We start from the raw sequence: 22,920 nt of genomic DNA, 5'->3' as shown, positions 1-22,920 counted from the left end.
AAATAACTTTTAAGAAGGTGTCAGTGCAACCACGCACCCATATCCCGTCCCCCAGGTCAAACACACATGCTCTGTGTTCAGACAGCAGGGGCAAGGAAGTCTCCACTGCTGGGCACTGACAAACTGGAAACCTGGCACTCCTGGATGAAGTGGATGGATGCTCCAGTGTACCTACTGGAAAAGTCAGCAAAGATGCACATTCCCTTCATACGAACATCAGGAGTCTTGGAGATCATGGTCCAAGCCAGCACCCCATAAGCCCCTAAGACCCAAATGTGCATTCAGAGATCACATGGCACACATGTATCAGGATTGCAGGAATGCAGAGACTTGGCAAAAGGGGATGCTCAGGTCATGATTGAGACAAGTAAAGAATACTCAAAAACCCAGTGAATAACTTACTATGGCCATGAGATAATGTGAAATTGTTACATTTACCAGCTAGATACAGAATAAATGAATGATCCGCTTTGGCAGAATTGTGGGATGGTCTATGCATTTAATAGGAGAATCCAAAAGAACTGACAGTCTTATAATACAAAAAGGACATTATATATACATATACACACAGAGTATGTCTATATATATCTATATAGATATATATAAATCAGTAAACTTGAACAGTGCCTTTATCATGACCATCTAAAGGCATTCAAAACATTTTACTATGATATTGACCCAATTCATTATCTTTTTTGCTTTGGCTGAAATAAAGCAAACAGATTTAAAGGTCTGATCTGAAACAACCCACAACATCTGAAACAAAAGCCTAATATATCTTCAGTGACAGCAGCATAATCTAAGAACCCACCCACTGCACTGCCTATCAGCTGAATAATATTAAAAGGAGTCTAAATAAATCATTCCCACTCACAGTTTTTGCAACAGCAGAAGATACACCAGTCTCAAAGAGACTTTCTAGCCATAAATTCTATAGATTCTATTACAAATTGAGGATAGAAAAGATACAGCAAGAGGGCCTGCCCAAGGATAGAATGCCACTGAATATCAAATAGTATTTACAGTACAAGTAATAGGATTATAGAACATTTTATAAATACAATTAATATGTATACAAGGGCACATAAAAGAGAAACTTGTTTTCATGCTTTACAAAGTAAAGGTAACGTGAACTAAAACTCACTGCAGAATTCCACAGCTGCTGGCTAGGAGCCTCTCTTCTCCACTGCCTGTACAAACCAATCCCCATTGTAGGTCACCAGTGAAACACCCATGTTTTAAGCAGCAACTATGAAGAATCTCAACAGACTCTGAATCTATGTATGAAACGTCAAGTTTCAAAACATGGGTAAGGCAGAGTATGCTGGAGAGCTCTGACAACATTCATGTGTAACTAACTTTGTCAGAGGAGAACCTGGACTGTAATGAACTGTACTTTTTGCAAGGAAATACATAATACTGCAGCATATAGGTGGTGAAATTCAAACAAGGAACATTATAACTTATAACACATGATATTAGACAACGCCAGAAGCATCTACCAAATTCTAAAGTTGTGAGCACTTCCAGTATTTGTTTAAAAAAGGCAAAAGAGCATTTTGTATTTCAGTATTTGGACATGTCCTTAAAAGAATCAATGATTTCCTTTAATAAAAGCAATTGGTTTTTCTTTTTAGACCAATGGTGCCTTTACAGGACACTTATTTATTCTTTTTTAGAATTATTTATAAATTGCCTAGGATCAGTAATAGTATTAAAGAGGAATACACCATAGTATAGTGCAGGCAGAGGAGAGATATACTCAGATGAAAAGGCAATTTTAAGAGTCAGTTTAATGAACTGACATTATTTTCTCTGCACTTCAAAAATGGTGAGGCAGGCTTGATTCAATTACCTTTAACCAGCAATATATTATACTTTGCTCCAAGACAAGTAGACCAGTTTTACTGGGATACTTACTATGAAGGAGGATAATCTTTAAAGTTTATTTACATGAAAAGCAATCTTTTTTACATAATATATAAAATGGAGTAGTTATGCACTGCAGCCATTTTATAATAATTAAGCTAAATGAAATAAATCTTAAAAGCTACTCTATTTCAACAGCTGTGGGAAATGCAGAACAGGAATTGTTTTATTAAGCTGCAAACTCCTTTTCCTCATAGTAAGCAACGAACTAACTACTTGTTTGAGAAAACAACTTCTCACAACCATCTTCTAACCATTTAAACACTTCACAGCAGAGGGGTGAACTTCCACAAACATTTCCTTCTGTGACAAAGTACATTTAAGAAGCTTCCTCGCTGCCAGCCTGCTGCAGTTCCCTCAGTTATGTCAATAAAAATCATTGTTGGACCACACCAGAAACTGGATCGCTCAAATTACCACACTAACAAAAAAGGAAACTCCAAATGCTAACCAACAAGCACTTTCTTCAGTGATCCAGTATTTAGGACAACACTAGAGACAGTTGCACTGGCACAAACAGAGACACTGGACTGGAGCACAGAAAGAGAACAAATGGCCGTAAGCAATCAAACCAGCCTGGTGAGAAAAGTAAACTGCTAACTGATGTTGGCTGCAAGAACAGCTATGAACACCTATTTCATGACGTTTAGATAGTTGCAATGCCAGTGCAATGGCACAAATAATAATTTAGGAAAGCAGTAATGCTTACATGCATGTTATTAGATTATCCATTGGAATTAAATTCCAACGTAGAAGAAATGTTTCAAAAGACACTAAGTTTACTAAAAATAGTGCATTTTTTTTTACCACTGTGTTTATTTTAGGAAAAAGAAGGATAGTGGCAAAACCGTAATTCTTTCTGCCTTTCAACACTTAACTCCTGGTCTTGTCTCAGTGAAGCTGCTTAGAGTGATGCTCCCATCCATGCTCCAGATAACCTCAACAGGCTCAGTACCCTCCATGAGACCCTAGGAGATACCTGAGCATCTGCTGCTGGAAATTATGGAAACTAATGCAGAAGGCAGCAGGCACAGCTGTAAGTTCCTAATTCTCTTCTGAACCAGGCGGTGAAAGACAGAGCATTGAAACTGTACTGCCAGCTCAGACAGACCCATGCACAGCCATTCTCCTCAGTGCCTGTGCAACCAGGAGCAAACTGTTCCAGCCAGGGCAAATGGGTCTCCACAACAAATCTCAAAAGTCATAATTTAGAATACTTTCCCATTACTATCTCAAATTTATCATAAAGATACTACTCTAAAATTTATTTTTCAAACTAAAAATTCCAACTAAAGCAGCACTGTACATACTTTACAGTTTAATTGTTGTCAGAAAATTGAACTAGATTTCAGGAAGTGTTGTTTCTAAGGCTTTTTTTTCTCTTACATCTATAGAACTGATGACAAGAGACAAGTTGTTTCTGAGTGAGCAGTCCTGCTTTGAGAGTACCAGTCACATGCTACAGTGTTACTAATATCACATCCAATTACTATTTAATAAAATATACTTGTTCTAATGTTTTATCATCTTACAATCGTACTATAGCCAAGACTGACACTTTTTTGTTTCAAAGCTGAGAACTAGGCCACTCCCACAGCAGCTGGAAACATTTCAGCAGATAGGTAGCTGTTTTTCCAACACTGTGAATAATAAGGCTAAATACAGCGAGAAGTGAGGGTACAGCAGCCTTTTTTTTTGTCTTCAGAAATAAATCTGAGAACTTTATTAGCGTAAAGTAGGTTTTATATTTGGTCAATGCATGGAAAAACTGTGATTAAAAATTCTGAAGCAGAGATTTGTTCTCTAAAATTATTCACTATATGTATAAATAGATACCAGGCATCTTAGGGAAAAAAAAATCACTATTTCCTATTTTGAGTACTTAGAGTACAGAGAACCAATAACAATATTCAAGTGATTTTTTTTTTTAACCTAACATCAAATCTTTTCTAAATTAAACAATGAACATCACTGGAATAAATTAATTCTCAAGTAGGATTTCCCTGTATTCTAGGGAAACAAAATGTACAGAGAGGGAAAGTGAAGAAATAATTTTTTTAGTGTTTAAAAAGAAGTGTGCACACTTTTACCTAGCAATCTTTCTTTCAGTACTCTTAAAGAAAGAGACTTTTCAAAATCTAAAGCTGCAGAATTTATTATTTAATTTTTGACCTTTACTGCTCTACTAAACATAAACCAGATCACGACTCTGAACTCCTCTACTTGCCTGTTCATCATCATCATCATCATCTGACTGCTGTTCTGAGTTTTGGGAACTACCATACTCATACTCAATGGGCTTTGGATTGTTGTATGGGTAGCCATTGTCATCAAAAAACCTTCGGAAGGTGAACTCATAAAAAGCGTGTTCAGGATGTTTTCCATTTTTGTACCACCCATTGAGGGTATCATTTCTGTTCCCCTCCTTATCATCATCACTCCACAATTTATCTGGATCAACTGGATCAAAGTTTGACGTGTCCGTAGGATGAGCAATTTTGGGAATGTAGAAAGCAGACTGTCGCCGCAGATCGCTGGAAAAATCAATTGTTTTGAAAAATGGATGAGCTTTGATTTCATCTGCACCGTTTTTGCCCAAACGATCTTCTGGTCCTCGGCAGAGTTTAATAATGAGGTCGGAGGCCTCTGGAGTCAATTTAGCCTGAGGTGGAATATGAAGTGCAGTTTGCCAGTTGATAACCTTAAAAGCGAGAAGATGTGTTATTTATTTATAATTTCAAAAAAAGGAAAAATATGTTAAAACAACGAAACAAAACAAATGACCACAAAGAAATAATTTAGTATGTCTAAGGTTTTTCACGGTAGAGGGGAAAACATGAAGCTGCTCTTTCAGAAAGATGAGAAATATTTTGTCTTTGAATCTGGCAAAATGCAGGCAAAGTTTATTCACATTCCAAATCTAAACTAGAGTCAGGCATGGAAGACCTCTGCTATAAACCAACAAAGATACCATAAAATCTGGACCTGAGATTAGGCACATGCCTTACATTCCTAAACAGATGAGGCAGATGAGTTTTGAGTTATATGATGTACTGTAAAGCCTAAGAGATTTCAAGCTGAAAAAAAAAAATCAAAAATCAATACTGCACTACATTTGAGACACCTGAATGCAATTTTGCAAAAAATGACACATGGAGAAGACTGCTTTGATGCTTTCTCTGAAACAGCAGGGGCTCAGGAAGGAAGGGACCAAAGGCTCTGAGCTGTCAGTAGCTTTGAGCAGGCAGTCATCTGCTGCTCCTCCACCTTCCCACGCTAAGCACCTGCATGTACATCACCAAGGAAATCCTCTGCAGGCAAACAGGCATGGAAGCCAAGAGGCGAGAAAAGAACACATAGATACTGGAAGAGGGAAGGGGAAAGGGAACAACAACTGGAACAGATACAGTGAAAGGCTGAGATGAGATGTGATTTTTAGTTGACATGTTTACTGTGTGACCAGAAAAGTCACAAATGTGATTCTAGAAGTCTCTTTATAAATTAAGTGCACCTCCACAGTAACGTCAAGTTTAAAATCTTTAGTTTATAATATGCTTGGATAGGCAGTGCCCTCAAACATCACCTTTGTTTTCACTACAAATTAGTAAAACTATGTAAGTTTCAAGCCTTTTTCAGACTGTTAATACCAGATTTTTAAAGTTACCTTCATTTGTGTTTCCAGTGGCGTTTGTGCCAGGAATGGAGGCTGCCCCACTAGCATCTCAAAGAGAATTACTCCAACACTCCACCAGTCACATAACTGTGTGTAACCTGAAATAAAGTTCAAATAAAGTAGTCAAGCATAGTTTTAATCTCAAATTTCTAAGAACAAAAAAGTTCAGAAGAGAATTCAATACTTAAGATTTCCACATTAACAATTATTTATTTTTTTGTAAAGTACCACATCCTGGGGAGAAGGGGGAGTGTGGGAGAAGCAAAGCAGGACACCTGAGTACCAGCCACTTTGCAGTGAGACCGCAGTACAAAACCACATTCATTACCTGTTCGTAACAACACTTCAGGTGCAATGTAGTTGGGTGTGCCCACCAGGGAATGGGCCAGGCAGCGCTGGTGCTGCCGTGCAGCCCTGCGCTCCAGCGGCTTCAGCCGATCCCCACACCTGCAGTTGGCCGGGTCACCCCACTCACTGCTGAAATCCATGCTGTCCTGACGGGCATGATCACCTGCCAGGGAGTGACAAGGATGGCAAAACTGAGGATGATTACTTTAGTTCTTATCTAATATGAAATTTTCTTTATCCATTAACATTCCGTGTTACAAGACAGAATCTGTTTCAGTTTCAATACTGAAGATGAGAGTTAAAAAAGAAATTATCATCAAGATGTTGATTTTTGTTTATGATATAAAAAACCAACCTCTGAGGACACAATTTTTTTAAGCAATTTTTTGACATAACTCTGAGAAAACACCGATCTCAATACTTCTCAGATTTTTCTTAACATCACTACATTGCGTGTATAAGGTGTATATTGTTTTAACATTTAAGGAAACACAAACCTCTAACATTAAAATTGCAAAAAAAAAAATAAATCAGATTTTAAATCTTTATCTTCTCACCAGAGACTGCGTAACAGTCTGGGCTAAGATATTTAACATTTTGAGAAAAACTAATCAGAAGTCATTTAAACCTTGTTTTTGAAGGTGTGTTTTTATTTTTGGAAACTAAAAACAAGTTATCACATAATCTGTATTTTACCACTCTCAAAACTGTGACTTGTCTTTCACTCCACCTTTTTCTTTAGCTGTTGTTTCAAGTAATTAAGTAGGATTTTGAAAAGCCTACTTAAACCTTCTCATAAAGGAAACAGCACAGTCATCTTTCTACTCATTTCTAAATCAATTCCTTGTAAAGAATACTTGTATCTCTCTTACCACTCTGGTAGTATTTTGAGTCATGGGTCCATCGAAAACCAGTACAGAGCCCGAAGTCAGTCAGTTTGATATGACCGTCACGGTCTATCAAGATATTGTCAGGTTTAATATCTCTGTGGATGAAGCCCATTTTATGAACACTCTCAACTGCACACGTCAGTTCTGCTGTGTAGAACCGTGCCAGGTTTTCTGGGAAGACACCCATTCTAATTAGGAGACTCATCATATCACCTCCTGGAATGTAGTCCATTACAAAGTACAAATTGTCCTTATCTTGGAATGAATAGTACAGGCGGACTACCCATTCATTATCAGCTTCTGCAAGGATATCCCGCTCAGCTTTAACATGAGCAACTTGATTTCTAAGCAAGACATCTTTTTTCCTCAGAGTCTTTGTTGCATATAGAGCGTTAGTATCCACCTTTCTTGCTAGGCAAACTTCTCCAAATGCACCAACTCCCAGGGTTTTAATTTTTACAAACATTGACTTGTCCATTTTAGCTCTTCTTAGCCGAATGTAATTTGACTCTTTCTGGCACAACATTTTCCTCATTTGATCCCGGGCTTCTGGTGACAATCCAACCTGTGCAGCAAACAGAGTTAAATCTGAAGAGTGAACAGTACTCTTAATTCTTGGCGATCTTCTCATAATTAATTACAAGGCTTAGGCAAAGCAAACCAAATACTTATACACAGCACAAGAAATACTACTTAAAGGGATTTGGTTTTGTTTTAATTTACACATTAGGATTCTATGAAAACATATAGGAGTGATAAAAAACTGAAATGTGATCACTTTCAACAGCAAAATGCACAAGGTGCCATGCACCAGGAGGTTCTAGAGAAGGGACTACTACATTCTTAAGAATGGTAATTTACAAATTACTGATAAAAACCACTGCAAATAATATTATCTGAGTAACAGCGTGCATCAGCTGCCTCCCTGATTCTCTTTACAGGGTTAAAGAAAGCCAAGACATGTCTAGGAGCTGTAAGTTGCTGAGGGCTAAGGAGCTGCCATGGGAAAGGCAGACTAACTGGAGCAGAAGTCACTGAACTTGTGGACCATGCTCTAGAATTTCAGCTGCAGGAGGAAGTATGCATTCCCTCTCGCTGTCTCACTTCCACGTGTAGCTACCCAAAAGACATCCTACTGGCACTGCTTCCTACTGCCTGCCCACACCTCTGCCACATGCCTGGACCAACTGATATTCCGTCTTATCACATAACACACCCCTTTCTAACAGGGCTTCACTCACACTCTCACCACGGCTCTCCACTCTACCTAGGAACAAGCTGAGCAAAGCACCTCCTGAAGTGGCTCACTCCTCCCAACAGGATCTTTTCTTGTCTCCTATCTGCATACATATCCCTATCTTGACTGAACATCCCTGGTGTTGCAGCCAATGCCACCAACATTCTGACAGCTGAAACACTCACAGACCACACACAACTCATCACCTACAGCGTGGAAACCTTTATCTACAAGAACCACATTGATGACTCTCATTGTACTCCAACCTGCATGCCCTCCCAGTATATTTTCGCTGGTTTCAATTCCCTTAAGAGTCCCATCCAATTCTGCTGCCATTTTTTGGCAAATTTCGGGGCCTGGAATTAGAATAATCCTTCTTCTTTGTTTTAATGTGAATAGAATCTGTCTTCAGTTTTTTTATTTTTTTTCTCTGTGACACTATCGCCACGTAGCCTGATGTTCATTCATTCTTTTGTTTTCTGACTGCATTTTCAAATTACTATATGCTACCTTTCTCACAGCATCTCAATTATTTTATCTGCCTATCTGGCTTGAAATCACCATCCCACACCAATGATTTCCAAATTCAACCTATAGCATACTTCCTTATTTTTTCATGGACATGTTGATCATAAACTGAAACATGGCCACACTGAACCCCTGATAACATCTCAACTGTTCACAAGCACTATTCTAAAAGCTTTCCATTTGTAACATCTTACTGATTCTTGATACCAAATCTTGCTGCTTCCATCTCTTTAAAACTTCAAATATGTGAGATACTGTCTGCATAGCAGTATTCAGAACCATCAATAGGACTATGTAACTAGTCTAGACCTGAATAGACTGTATGTTAATAGATGACTTTGGCCTTGCCTGATTTCCAACATAACTTGAAACAAAATCTAATAGATGCAACTGACAAAAAAGGCCAAAAAAATACAATTAGATATCATTCAGTATCTTAAAAATGCTTTCACAGGTTACTAATGTCACCTATTAAAGAAAATACTGTTAGAAAATATATAACTTCTTACAGGCATCAGAGCAAAAATGGATCCAAAGGAGATGCAATTCAGAAAATGCATACAATATGCTCGTCTACCCAAATTAATTTCACAAGTTATACAAATTTGGTAGGATTGAAATCGGAAATGCTGTCTCAAATTTGAGACAAATTTTTTTGTAGACATCAGATAGGCAGTAGTTAGGACTGGTTAGCTGTAGTTTCAAGACTGGTGTGGGAAATAGGTTCAACTACATGTTTTGAATCAAAAAATTGTCTTATTGCAGGAACATCTGCGTCTTCCAAGACAGAAACATCTGAAGTTTTCCATGAATGAACAGCTTAAGGCACACTTCAACACAGAAGGAGGACTTTTTTAAGACTTACAAATGTCAAGAAAACAGCTGAAGACCTGAGCCTGGTGAAGTTCAGACAATGGTGGGTCACCTTCTTAAGGCCCACCTGAATCCTAAAGCTTGTCTCAGTACAGACCCAGTTGACACAAACTGAACCCCAGCCATCACTGACAAAGCTAGCCAAGAATAAAACCTAGATGCCAACAAACCCCTAGGAGTGAGACTCAATACAATAATTAATCTCTGCAAGATATACAAAGTCTCCAAAACCCTGGTTTTGGAAAGCTTTGCTTTCTTCTACCTGCTCTCTAGCTCTTGCATCTGAACCGTTTTATAGTAAAAAACTAGCCCAAGTACTACAATTTGTCATGTCTTCCCTCAACCCACCTTCATTTTTCCCTGTCATCCACTTAATTACATTCTCTCTGAACTGCTGTATTTTCCCTAGAACTCTCCTCAGCTTCAGCATTTACCAAAAATTAACAAACTGTCAGCTGCACAAACCTTTCTGCAAGTGTATCTCCAATTTTTTCAAGAAGACGTCAGACACCAGAACTTTCCTGACTGGCTCTCTATCATCACACAGTTTGCTCTCATTTTGCTTCCTTCTCATCTTGCTGTGCCTTAAAGGATGACTTAGGCTTCTCTTTGCAGGAAAGACACCTATTATAACTCTTGGCCAGACTCACACATCTAAATCAAACACTTTTGAGACCACTCAACTGCTAGGAGACCATAGAAATATGTCACATATGCTAGAAATACACCATCTGGTGAAAGCAGGTATTTTCACAGATGCATTCTGAGGTGTTTTCTTTCAAAATTCAAAGCGCAGAAAAGAAGGGATTCAATACTTGCTTAATCTTCTTAAAACTTTCTGAAAATAAATAATTTCCTTTTCTCCTTCTCATGAAGGTCCAAAATATAATTTATTGTTGTGGCATTCCTCTCCAGTATGCTTATGAAAAAGGAGAGGTCTGCTGCAGCACAATAACCCATCTTCCACCCTCCAGCCTGTCATTAAACATCCCAGCTTTAAATCCAGCATAAACTATTAAAACTCTAGTATTAATATTATAAATATTACAAAATACTCCTACTAAGGTGCTTTAAAAGCACAAGAAAAATATCAAGAGAAGTTATATCAGTGCTTTTATATAAATAATACTTATTCTGAGATACTACAGAATACAACACAGTAAGAAGGGAAAGTGAAGTTTGCAAATCAACATTAATTAGCATCTTACATTTAAGTACTCAAAAATAGCCAAAATAAATTCATGCTTAATTTTGATGCAGGGTTGCATGCAAAGCCCTCTAAAAAGGGATCATGCTATTCTTAAGAAACACTGTTGCTTCAGAATCTTACTTGTCTACACAGGGATGGAGGCTACAGAGTTCAGGAAAGCTTCCCACACCTTAACAGTTTAAATCAGCTGTTAGTGAAGTGAAAAAGGAAAGAGAGAAGACTAAGAATAAAGATCTAGTAAGAGTTCCAGGATGAAATCTTGCTAACATTTACATATTTGTGATTAATCAAACACTTTCAGTAAGAATTTTCAAAGAGTAAGAAAACACAGATTTAAAAAAACAGCATGTCAAGAAAGTGGTATAAGCCAAATACATACTCTCAATAGAATAAATATAAAGAACATCATACTTATGTCAAACTTTCAACTACAGTTGTTAAGAAATATATCTGTGTGACTCATCTCAATTTCACCTTTCTGCAAATCTTAGTTTCCCTACTTCCCACTGTTTTCTCTTTTGAAATGACATATGTTTATCAGCTCTAGTTTTTACCCTTTTGATTTGGTTTAACAGAACACTGAAACACTAGAAATAGACCACTGACTCCATGCAGGCACAAAAAAGTTGATTTCACATGTATTTGTTTTATAATTATGCCCTTCAGTTGCTCTTGAAGGGCATAATTATAAAACAGATATATGTGAAAAACATACATTTACAGTGCAGATTACAAAATAATTAGACAAAAGATACCATCTCTTTCATTCTAAAAAAACCCCAACTAACCTTTAAATAGTTTTTTTATTTGAACTTTAAAAAACTATCCCTACTGATAACAAACTTCAGAATGTAAATAATATTACTGTTTGCATGTCTATATAAAAGCACTAGCCAGCCTGCAACTTGTCGCCAGTTTGCTTGTACCTTCAGTACTCAGTTTAAAAAAAACAGAAATATTTTTAAAAATCATTAAAATATTGCCTGTAACTCAAAAATCAGGATTAAGTAGAACCCATAACAAAAAGCTACGAGGCATGTAGCTACATCTCAGTTCATGTAACAATTGTTTTAAGTCTGCCACCTTACTGTATGTTGGCCATACAAATTACCTTTAGACATCCAAAAAACCTACTTAAAAATCAATTTCTAAGAAGAAAATTAAATACATAAACAAGACATGGAAGTAACTTGCCACATCTTAAATACAGAGATTAAAAATAGATTTCAATACTAAAGTTCTAAATCTTCTACTTATCTGTACTATTTAATTCTACAATTAAGATATATCTTATAAAAGTAATACAAGAAGAGTTTAGTCATATATTTAGAAAGAAGGAAGAGTTTACCCGCATCATTTCATTCTCTAGCTGTTTTTTCCGGTGCAAACGTTGCTGGTGTGACTTGAGTATATTCTCCACATGCTGTTCCATGAAGAATTTAAAGGCTTGAGGGGAATAACTTTGAATGCGAGACTCTCTTCTTTCTTCATCTTTCTTGTTTTTTCTAACAGGAACAGGTGAGGTTGTAATTTGTTTCTTTTCTTTATCTGTTGAATCAACACATTCGTAATTCTTTTCATTCTCATCCTCCCTGGATAAAGGAGGTGGCTCCTCCTTGTTGAGCTTGGGTCCTGCCTCATACAGATTGACGGAAGGATTCTGATGTAACAAGTGTTTAGGGTAAGGTGGTGGGGGACCCTGGTAATTTGGTGCCTCTGCAACAGGAGACATAACTGCCATATTGGTAGAGGGACCGTCGGAGAAGGGAATGGTCTGAACAGTTTGCACGGGCTGCGGCATCCAGGAAGGGTGAGTGGGTGCCAAGGCAGTCTGTAGCTCTGGTTTCAGCACTCGCATGCTTTTCACTGGCTGCTGAATGGGAGCTGGCGTTATGGCTGTGACGGTGGTGGCTGAAGGCTGGGAGCTGCCCGAGTGACTCTGCCTGCTGCCGTGATGGTTGTTGAAGGAGTTTGAGCGCACGGGAATACTGGGCTGCCATGCAGGCAAGTCGTGCCCATTGCCCGGCGATGACTGCGGCTGCACAGGGGAAGGCTGTGACCAGGATGCAGGTATTCCAGCCACATTTGTGTTGTAAAGTTCCAGGTTGTGACTGTTTCTGTTTGGCACCATTATCGCCTGAGGAATATTCCCATTGGTGTATGCTGAAGGAGGAGCAGATCCTCCTGCCTGCATCTGCAGTGCTGTGGGACTCTGCCTGTTAGTTGGATTCATTGGGTACGGGGGTGGCTGGCGACTCACTGAATTTCCAGACACCACATTCTGGTGAACTATGAATTCTGCCTGACAGTTGCCATTTTGCATTCCAGCTCTTCCTGAGGGAAAACTAAATTTGCTGTTGGCAGAACTCTGCATGATTATTGGTTGCCTGCCAATGGGGACAGCACTCATGCCTCTCTGACCCTGTGCAGATGAATTCATAGGAGAAGGATTCATAGGTGGAGGTGGATAACCATCCTGCCATGCTCCTGGTGGCACAGGAGAAATACGGGAGATGACATATTCCATGTTTCCAGAGTACCGCTTTGTTTGAGAATTTGGCTCCCAGGAAGGAGGTGGAGGAGTAGTTCCCCTTGGAGGGGGTGTCTGCCCCCGAGGAGGTGGAGGAGGAGGAGTGACACTCCTTATCTGCGGTAGAGGTGGGGGATTCACTCTTTGTCCATTGGCAGGATGAGCCTGAGCAAATGCCGCAATGCCAGATCCAGATAATGGCCTTCCTACATCGGGCTGCGAGCTGGGACTTTCCGAGCGATAAACCACACCCTCTGCCAGGGAAGGGCCGTGCCGCTGAGGAACCAGGGACTCCTTAGAACCCTTCCAGCTCTGCTTGCGGTTAACTGACTGCTGGACAGCCCCTGCTTCCACAAGAAGAAAACACAGCATTTACATGATTGGAAAGTGTTCCTATTTACTGCTTCTGTGAAGAATATTTTCTTCTTCTGTGTTAATTACTACGGAAACAGGACTTAAATTTTCTGACACAATATAATCCACTGTACTTCATATGAAAACTATTTCTAGTAACACACAGCACTGCATGCTAATATGCTCAGTGTACCTATAAGAGGGAAAAAAACCACATTGAAACTATAAAACTATAACACCAGAAAGGGATTTTTCAGAAATTGCTTTGCTGAAAATGTATTTTGCTTCAGTAAAAATGTAAAATTTAATTGAAAAAAATGGTAACGCGCAAAATTATATTAGTCACAAAATGTATTTTTAATCATGTGTACAAGAAACTCTCAGAATGCTCAGCACAAATGCAAAAAAAAGTAATAGCATGGAAAAATATGTTATGTTGCTATCCTTTCCAGTTAACACTTGCAAAACACTTAGTGTTCTTAAACTAAAATTTAACTGAATGCTGTAAAATCAAGGCTTGCACCCTTATATGCATACAGATCATCCAGACTTGTCATATTCCCATAAGGCAGAATTTAAGTACTTTAATTTTAAAAGTTGTATCTTTTTGAGTAAAAGAGTTGTAGATAGAAAGGCAAAAATTAAAACTGTATAAATGCAAAATTTACAGAGCAAAACCCTACTATTTATTAACTTTGCAGATGCTATTTTGCATCATATAAACAAAATATACAAGGAACTGATGGTGCAGGTAGTCTTACTGTGGTTTTTATAATGTTAACACTAAAATATGTGTAAACGCATGCAGTACTTTAATTGCTGAAAATCACCCTGTCCTCACTTAAAGAACATGTTAATTACTATATTTTTGCAGGTAACAATGAAAACTATGTCTAAATGGGGGAATTTACCTATGAACTTCATACAAGCACCAACTAATCCTGCTTAACAGACTAAAGGAAAATGATGCTGTTCTTTGCAACTCCTGACTAATTTTTCCTCCTACCTATATTGTTGATTTAAAATCTAACCCCGGTGCTAGCAGCTCAGCACCTAACTTTAGTCTAATCAAAGTTCAGTATTTCTGCTGCATTTTAAAGTTACTCTTTTTTCAGGTGTATGCTACTAAAAAGGCATCAAGTCATATTAAAAATGTGCTAGCATCTGTTCAGAAAGCAATAATAGCAAGTGGCAAAATTCTGACTCTGCTAGTAAAGACACAGTCCATCCTCTAACATCTCTAAGAACATGAAGCCTGCCTTAAAAACTACAGAAACAAAAGCTGGAACCAAGCAGGAAATTAAGCAGAGTGATGCTGAAACATCACATCCTAAAATACAAGTATCATAGTTATATGATATATAAATACACACACAGACAAATACATACACAAAAACACACATACAGAATGCTGTTGTGTGGGAGTGTGCGTGAAGAGAGGAAAAAAAATTCAAGAAGAATTCAATGCTCAGCACTTACTTCTAAGTGGCGCCTGACACAGAACACCACACAGGCACCACATCAGCAAGGTAACAGAAATTACCAAAACGAGATCTGAATGCCATTCCTGGTATAAAAAATGTTTACGCACAGTAATAAAACCATGCAGTTATAAAACAATGCTTAAGAAACTCAAGTCAAATGGGCCTATCTCTCAGAAGGATTGCATCAGATATATAAAATGCTGGTTTTAAAGGCAAAAAAACCTGTATCTCAGCATTTCTGTTCTACTGTGAGCACGTGAAGGCAAAATTTACTATGTTCCGTGTTTCACCTATAAGAATACACTCAGTGAGTTACTGAGTCACCATGGATACACCTACCTGGTGGTTTCATACCTGCGTTTACAGGTCTTGCTGCTGCTGCAACCATCTGTTCCCGACGAGGATCCTGGTAGCTCATTTTACTTATAAATTCAATGGCAGCCTCTATACTACGGTTGTTAGTTTGTCTAAGAGCTTGTATAACCATATCCTAAAGAGAAAATTGTATACAAAAATTATTTACAAGAAAATCACAAAAAATACCAAAAATCATGGCTATTTAGCCAAATATTCTCCACTAAATTCACCAAAGTAATTTTACAAAGTATTGACTTCTCTCAATTGTTTCAGAACTAATTTTAAAATGTCTTCTCCAGAAGAGATCATCCAAAATAGTACTGCAATCTGGATGTTCAGAAGAAAAGTTAACCAAATGAAGCACTGCAGTCTGATGTAAATTAAGTCATCTTGCTATTCATAGAGCAGTTTGGTCATACAACCCTTAAAAAAAAGACTTTATAATAAAAAAACCTATACAAAATAAAGTTGTTGCAATCTTTACGGACCAGCTGACCTTAGAAAAAGCAGACATAATATTTTCAGCTCAAAAATTTGGTCACCTGTGTGATATGAATTAAGTCAATGTCTTAAAGAGTATCACTATACACAGAACATATGAGGATTTAACTTGAACTATAGTAAGCAAAAGAGATTTTCTGTAAGATATTTAGGATAAAAAACCCTCTTACAATGAAAAGCATTCTACCCTGATTATTATACATACATACATACATAAAAAACTATCTATATACACACACCCGATACTTACTGATATCTATCTCTTCCAATTTACCCCTTAATGCTCCCTACTACCTGAGAGGAGGAGGGAAATAACAAGAACGTCTGTTGATATTTCATTTGTAAAAAAAAAAAAAAATTCAGTACATTTTGAAACTTCTCAACCAAGAAAAATGCTTTCCTACTTCAGCTGTATCTGTTCCTAGGGACATGTGTGGATCAGTGCCATATGGGCTATTGTGGCAACACAACTGTAGGTTAACACATGGCAGAAAGGGCTTATGCTGGCAATATGCCTGAAAAAAGCCCCATATAATCACTGAAAAAAGCCCCATATAATCACAAGAGTCATGGGAATTTGCAGTTGTATCCAAGAACAAAGGGTAGAAGCGAAAGGCTTCAAGATACAAAGGATCCAACAAAAATACCAACTTAAGATACCTTTCTAATTTATTGTCCAGCCACATACCACAACCTTCAGTCTGCAAAATCAGCTGCAGGTTCAAATCTGTAAAAATGGAGCTGAGAACCAATCTACTTTGAAAAAACAAACGCACACGCCTCCTTGCCCCAAAATCCCACACAACAACAACAAAAAAACTTCCTCAACCTCAGCAATGAATCACAGAGCTGGAGCAAATTATTACAAAAATCATTTATCATTATAAAATCCTTCCATTCTTCCTGACACACAGTCTGGACTGTGTATTTGATCAAGTGAAAGGAACATGAAAAGCCACTATCAGTACTTGACACTGGGATGCTGCTGAAGAAAAGCCAGTTGGTAGTTTTGGAGAAGCTTACTCATGGTAGAGGTATATCTCTGTAAATACCAAAGCATCACAGACAGCAGAACTCATGAGCTGGTCACTATTGCAAGCAGTGTATGCCTGAAAAGTTAATCCCTGTTGTAGTACTGTGCCTTTTTCCTTTGGCAAGAAGAGTGGTTTGCTAGCTCTTTTTACACATGCTTTTGTACCCAGGTTTACAAAGAAGGCATGAAAACAAGTGTGATTTATGTGATGTGCAGGTCCCAGTAAAAACACAGGAGCTGTAAATGTTCATTTTTCATTTCTGGAAACCACATTTCAGATTATTTTCCAAAATATTTGGTATTGCCTTTCAATTCAGAACGGCCATATTTTATCAACCCATTTTAATTGAGCACAATCCAAAATTGAGTGTCAGAGGCAAGCTCTCTCCATGTTCTAGAGAGTCCAGTCCTCTCTGCCTAAAATTATATACTTAAAACAATCTACCACATAAGAACAATCTGGACAAGATGCTAAAAAAACCAAAGCCAAGTCTCTCTAAATCCTTCTAGTCCTCTTCTACATCCCCCACTATTACCAGTTTCATGTCCTAATCAGAAATCTACCATATTTTGAAGCTTTTTGCTTATCATGCTGTTCAAACATTTCCTGACCAACATGCATTAATAGTTTATAGCTAGCAGAACACCAAATCTTCAAAATAAAACACTTCACCTCATCAAAGCCAGCAGCTTGCAAGTCTTGCAGCATCTGTCGATTAACTTCTGATGTTCCTTTGACAGCTGAGGTCGCTTCATTTGCAAAAGGCAGAAGTGAGTTTCTTATCTCCTGCAAAACCTTATGATATGTTACAAATTTGGGGGGATTTCGGCCTTGTCTAGGATCTTCAGGTAACATTTTGCCCATGCTGTGTTCAGCTTTAGCAGCATCTGAGGGTTTAGGCAAATTCCTGAGGCTCTCTCGTATTTCCTGTAGCATCTGCTGGCTGCTGCCAGTGTAATTACTGGCAGGAAAAGTTTTAGGCCTCATTTGTCTATAACCTTCTGGCTTCTCACTTCTCTTCATGAAAACATGTATATATGCAACCTCCACCAAGGACTCGCACACACCAGAATTCAAGGAAGACTGGCTGATGTCAGAACTTGTGAAAGCAGTGGCTCCTTGCTGTGAAATCTTGGTTCCGGTAGTGCTGGAGTTTGTCACAACCCAAAACTGCAATTCTGTTAATAAAAAAAAACAAATCACGTTTAACAGAGCAGTAAAAAAATTCACAATGTAGCACTGGAGTTGTGAAACATTCACATGCAGCACTGCCTTCACAGATACTAAAAGCACGCTAAGCGAATTCTTCAGGCAGTCTTTACTCAAACTAATTTACAAACCATGTTGGGTTTTTAACTGTTAACAACTAATGGTTTAGGTGCCTCAAGTCGAAACAGTCCTGAATTGCAAAGGATGTGGGCATAGTATAAAGAGCTCTGTGTGGTGGACAAAGCTTTCGAGAGCAGATATGAACCACTGGTGTGTGCCAGCACTGCTTCTTTGCCTCCCCTCTCTCCTGTGTCCATTTGTAACCTATGTTCTCCCCATCAACACCTTTGCAGCTAGAAGAGCCAACTCTACTACCCAGTCAGCCAGGATATGGATCAAATAACCTTGCTGTTCAATGATTCTGACATCCAGCTCCATCAAAAGATGGAAGTGAGAAGTACACCAGTAAGAGCATGTAATTACAGTGATTTTAGCCATTCTCTAGCAGTCACATTTGTTAAAATAAACATTTGCCTGGCTCATCACATGCAACTTTATGACCTCTTGTATCATCTGCTACTTGGATCTGTTTAAGGGTTCAGATTCTGAGGCTTTCACAGTGTCTTAGCTCAAGTCTCCTTGAACCAGTCTTCGTCAATAGTTAAGTAATTTGAAAATTTATTTTACATAAGGGAAAATGAGAGTAGGAAGAGAAACAAAAAAAATTTTAATCGGATTTTTTTTTACTGTAAAATTGTTTAACAACTCAAGCATCAAATTCGCTGAGAGCATAGCTATGACATTTGGTAAGGGAAACAGAATTTTCTGCCAAAAGCCAAATAAAAAACGTTTGCATTTTGAAGGCGCTGACTCATCAGGGAAAGAGCCCCATGTCTGCAGAGAACTCAAATCTCTGTGTTCAGGCTGGGCACTAATTATTACTGCAACTGCATGGCAAAGGATAAAGCAACCACAGTGAAACACTGAAGAAACTGCAGAGCCTTTGCCTCTTCAGAGTATCATGAAATTAAACTTTGTCAGTCTCTACTGCTTCACAGAAGATCAGTTACTAAGGCAGAGCAAAATAAACTAAATGTTTCAGCTGTGTCTTTTCTTCAAAGGCAATAAAAATGTTGAACCTCAACTCACAGTGCTCCTTTACTACTGTGTTGCTAAATGTTTCGCATATTAGACAGAAATTAAGCAAGTATCCAAATTTCACACAGTCTACAAAAAAGTCACTCTTTCTTCATTCAGGTTTCATTTCTGTAACACTTGCACTGTCACAAACCAATTAGTGATTCAGAAATTGAGGGGGAATATGACAAGTTAATAGGAAAAAGAACTCTCAGAAACACATGCAAATTATATGAATTAAATACTCATGCTACCCATATATGAATAAAACCTGAAAGCTGGGAAGTGATACATAAATGAGGACTGTGAAAAGAAACACTTAACGGATATCCACTTAATCCCATTCTCCTTGGAGAACCATTTTAGAAATAAGATAATTTCTCTTCTGAAACTTGCTAAATCTTAAGGGGTATAACTGCATTCACAATCCTTCTTTGCACTGTGATAGCTTTGAAACCTTGAGTGCAGTTGGGTAGTTATATGTTTAATACAGTCTGATAGCATATAGTTCTTCTATAGCTCACTGAATAAGGAAGAGATCATCAGACATGAGTGAATTTTAATAATTAACAGTGAAATTTTGCCTGAAGTATTAAGAAATCCAGAAATCAGCAGAAAGTACAGCATGAGAGCTATTAAAATGTAATTTAATTTTGGCCACTTTCAAAATAATTTTCCAAACATGCGGTATTTAGGACATTGAAAATAGTCTTTCCAAAGAAACTTTTTCCAAATAAAATGAAGTAAGAACTTGACAAAATACCCCTACATAAGTTTTTAACAAATTCCAAAGGCCTGGAATTCAGGAGAAAACAGGTTTTGCAGCTACATATTTTACAAATTTCATCTGGTATTGAAGTATTCACTTCATGGTTACACCTCGGATAGCTGGGATAGATAAATCTAACACCCCTTAAGAGAAATCAAGGTTAAATTAACAGGAGACTAAAATAATAAATCAGGAGCAGTCTTGGAAAATAAAGCTGCACTCTAAAACTTTAGCAGCAGTTTAGGTTTAGGAGTGTAAACCAGCCGGTCCACTTATCTCCCACCACTTACCACAGACAGTGTAACTGTATGTAAGGCCACACAGCATGAACCAAGCTAAGGAACTTACCCAAATAAATAACTTTTCTTTTTGGTGGGTTGTTCCTTTTGGCAGCACTGATGGGTACCAGCATGTACATGTTAAACTAAGTCTTAGTTCTTAGAAAACAAATTAAATTAGTCCTGCAGAAAACAGGAATTACTACAGTTCACCTTGCTTTATATATGAACCTCAGAATTCACAAGTAATCTCTGCTTATAGACATTGGCACACATTTTAAAGGAAGAGAGTGTTGACTGCTGAGTAAGAAATGGATCTCAACTTTGTACTTCTAACTACCAAACACCAACTGTATCCATGGGAACTGATGTCTATTCCCTCCTGTAGTTTTGTGTCCTTAATAATCTGTTTGTTAATGCAGCTGTTTTTGCTGATTAAATTCTCTTCCCCAAAGGAGTTGAAGAAAATAATGTTTCACCTCTTTTCAAAATATGGGAATACAGTATTTTCTTTTACAGGTCAAACTGTAGGGGGGAAAAAAAAACCACCTTGGTTTTTTTTTTTTTACATTATAATCATAAAAGATTATATAAAAGCTTATATAAGTAAGTACTTGAATGAAAGCTCAGAAGTGTTCAAGGCCAGGCCTGATGAGGCTTGGAACAACCTGGTCTAGAGGCAGGGAGCTGGAACTGGATTATCTCTAAGGTCCCTTCCAACCCAAAAGAGCCTGTGATGCTCTGAATGGCAACATGCAACTGTCAATGACTCCCATGATTTTCTGAGGGTAAAAATACACAGCTTTTGAATCTAACTTTAAAATTCCTTATAAAAATACTTTCAATGCCTGTATTTCCAACTGAGTAGGGAACATCACATATTAATGTACGTAGGTACCCTCCCTCATGTACTTATTCTAACAGTTTATTTTTTACAAAATCACAATGCTTCACTGCTAGGGATAAAGAAAGTAACAGAGACTTCACAAGTCATAAAATTAAGTTTGTAGGGACCTGGCTCAGACCAACTAAAGGAGGCTCTTCTTTCAGGTAACAAGTCATTGAGCTGCAACAGCAATTTCCCAAAGGATGCATTTCCAGTGCTAAAAGTTTTCATACGATGAGGAGAAAACTGGACCCCGAAATTAGCACATAAGCACAACTACATATGGTCAGAGAAGCCAGAGCTGGAAAGAACCAGAGGCCAGCTGAACACTAGGAACATTGTGCATTCGCTCGGTTTGTTTCCATTCTTTCGCTGTGCTATCTCCTTTAGCAGGATACAGCTCTTCTACGTACACATTCGTGTACTCCCGGGAGCAGCAGGAGTCATTTCAGGCGCACCTCGGAGCGATCTTCACGGCGAACAACTGCAGGGCAGCCAATGCCCCGCCGCGCTGCTCAGGCCGGCACGGATTGCTGCAGGACAGCAGGACCCGGCCTCCCAGGGACCACACAGGCCAGGAGGGTTTCACGGCCGGGCCGAGTACCCCGAACGTGCCCCGCTGGGACACCTGCGCTTCTGTCGCCTCGCCAGCCCCAGGCCGTGACCTGAGGTGGCTCCTGCCACGGCTGCGTCCCGCAGGGGGCCCAGGACGCCGGGCCGAGCCGCAGCGGGCCCGTTACCGCCCCGACCCCCCTCCGGCCCCGCGCACGGCGGACTCTACCTGAGGCGAGAAGGCGGCGGCAGCGCCCCGGGCGCTCGGAGCTCGGCCCCGCCCGCGCGGCGCCGACCGGCCGCGGCCCTTCCCTTCCTTCCGCTCTTCCTCTGCCCCTCGGCGATGCCGGCAGCGCCCGCTCGGTCCCTCCGCCAGCGCCCGCCGCCGCCTCGGGCCGCTCAGTTCGGCGCCGCCATTTTGTCAGTGTCCCCGCCGCGGAGCCGTCCGGATATGGGCAGATCCCGGCCTGCCTCGCGCGGCTCCTGCCGCTCCCGGATGGAGCAGCGGCGGCTCCCGCCCGCCCCGGCGGGGAGCGGCTGCGCCCTGTAACCCCTGCGCGCCCGGGCGGCGCAGCCGCACTGCACAGCACTACACTGCACTGCACTACCGGGCACGGCCGGCTTCTCCCGGCCCAGTGCCGAGCACCACAGACAAATTCCCATTTTCTGATTTTCCGATTTTCTTTTAGGGGGGGGGGGGGAGAAAGCTCCGCTGAACCTCGTGTTTCAGCTGATGCCCGAACGATGGACTCGTTACAGACCAATAGGAAGGAAAACCCACCGGTTAGCACTCGGAGTGCATCCATTTCATTTCCATGTTTTGCATTTCAAATAAATTTCAAATAAGCTGCTCTAAGGAGCTCATTGGCAACTCAGTACACCTTGCCCTGCAAAGGAAGGCCTGCCCTGTCCCCAGCGCCCAATCCTGCTCCTGCAGCCAGACCCACGGAATGTGCATCAGGTAAAGTGTTCCTGCCACAGCACACCCAGGCCACTCGCACCGACGTGAATTCAAGTACACTGCAGAGTGGTTAACTAACCTGTTCCTGCCCAAATACAGAGGTTTTTCCATCCTTCAGGTTCAATACCCAGGCTCAATCCAAATAAGTTCCTGCAAACACATCTATTTGACTTATTTTAG

General features: G+C 39.5%; 1 protein-coding gene across 4 annotated transcripts; it reads right to left on the bottom strand.

The window, feature by feature from the left end:
• Positions 1–479: 479 nt before the first annotated feature.
• On the bottom strand, positions 480–22,245 carry LATS1 (large tumor suppressor kinase 1). 4 transcript variants are annotated; one of them, XM_059841989.1, is made up of 8 exons: positions 22,009–22,245; positions 17,621–18,126; positions 15,396–15,546; positions 12,037–13,565; positions 6,823–7,405; positions 5,931–6,113; positions 5,594–5,700; positions 480–4,630 (listed from the first exon to the last, which is right to left on the bottom strand). In XM_059841989.1, exons 2-8 carry the CDS (start codon positions 17,969–17,971, stop codon positions 4,115–4,117), a joined length of 3,420 nt encoding a protein of 1,139 aa, XP_059697972.1. In that variant the 5' UTR covers positions 17,972–18,126; positions 22,009–22,245; the 3' UTR covers positions 480–4,114. The 4 variants fall into 4 exon arrangements, with proteins under 4 accessions (XP_059697972.1, XP_059697974.1, XP_059697973.1 ...); XM_059841991.1 differs by having other exon boundaries at positions 15,411–15,546; XM_059841990.1 differs by having other exon boundaries at positions 12,037–13,562; positions 22,009–22,244.
• Positions 22,246–22,920: the final 675 nt, after the last annotated feature.

The sequence above is a fragment of the Haemorhous mexicanus genome, chromosome 3 (assembly GCF_027477595.1).
Source record: "Haemorhous mexicanus isolate bHaeMex1 chromosome 3, bHaeMex1.pri, whole genome shotgun sequence".
Taxonomy (NCBI): Eukaryota; Metazoa; Chordata; class Aves; order Passeriformes; family Fringillidae; genus Haemorhous; species Haemorhous mexicanus.
The sequence above is the reverse complement of the archived record's forward strand: the minus strand, read 5'-3'. Positions and strand labels throughout refer to the sequence as shown.

Coding starts and splice junctions, on each gene's coding strand:
- LATS1 (XM_059841989.1), bottom strand. CDS start 17,971: ATGAAGAGAAGTGAGAAGCCAGAAGGTTATAGACAAATGAGGCCTAAA. Junction 13,566..15,395: donor CGCAGGTATGAAACCACCAG/GTAGGTGTATCC, acceptor TTCTTGTGGAAG/CAGGGGCTGTCCAGCAGTCA. Junction 6,114..6,822: donor CTCAAAATACTACCAGAGTG/GTAAGAGAGATA, acceptor ACTCCCTGGCAG/GTGATCATGCCCGTCAGGAC.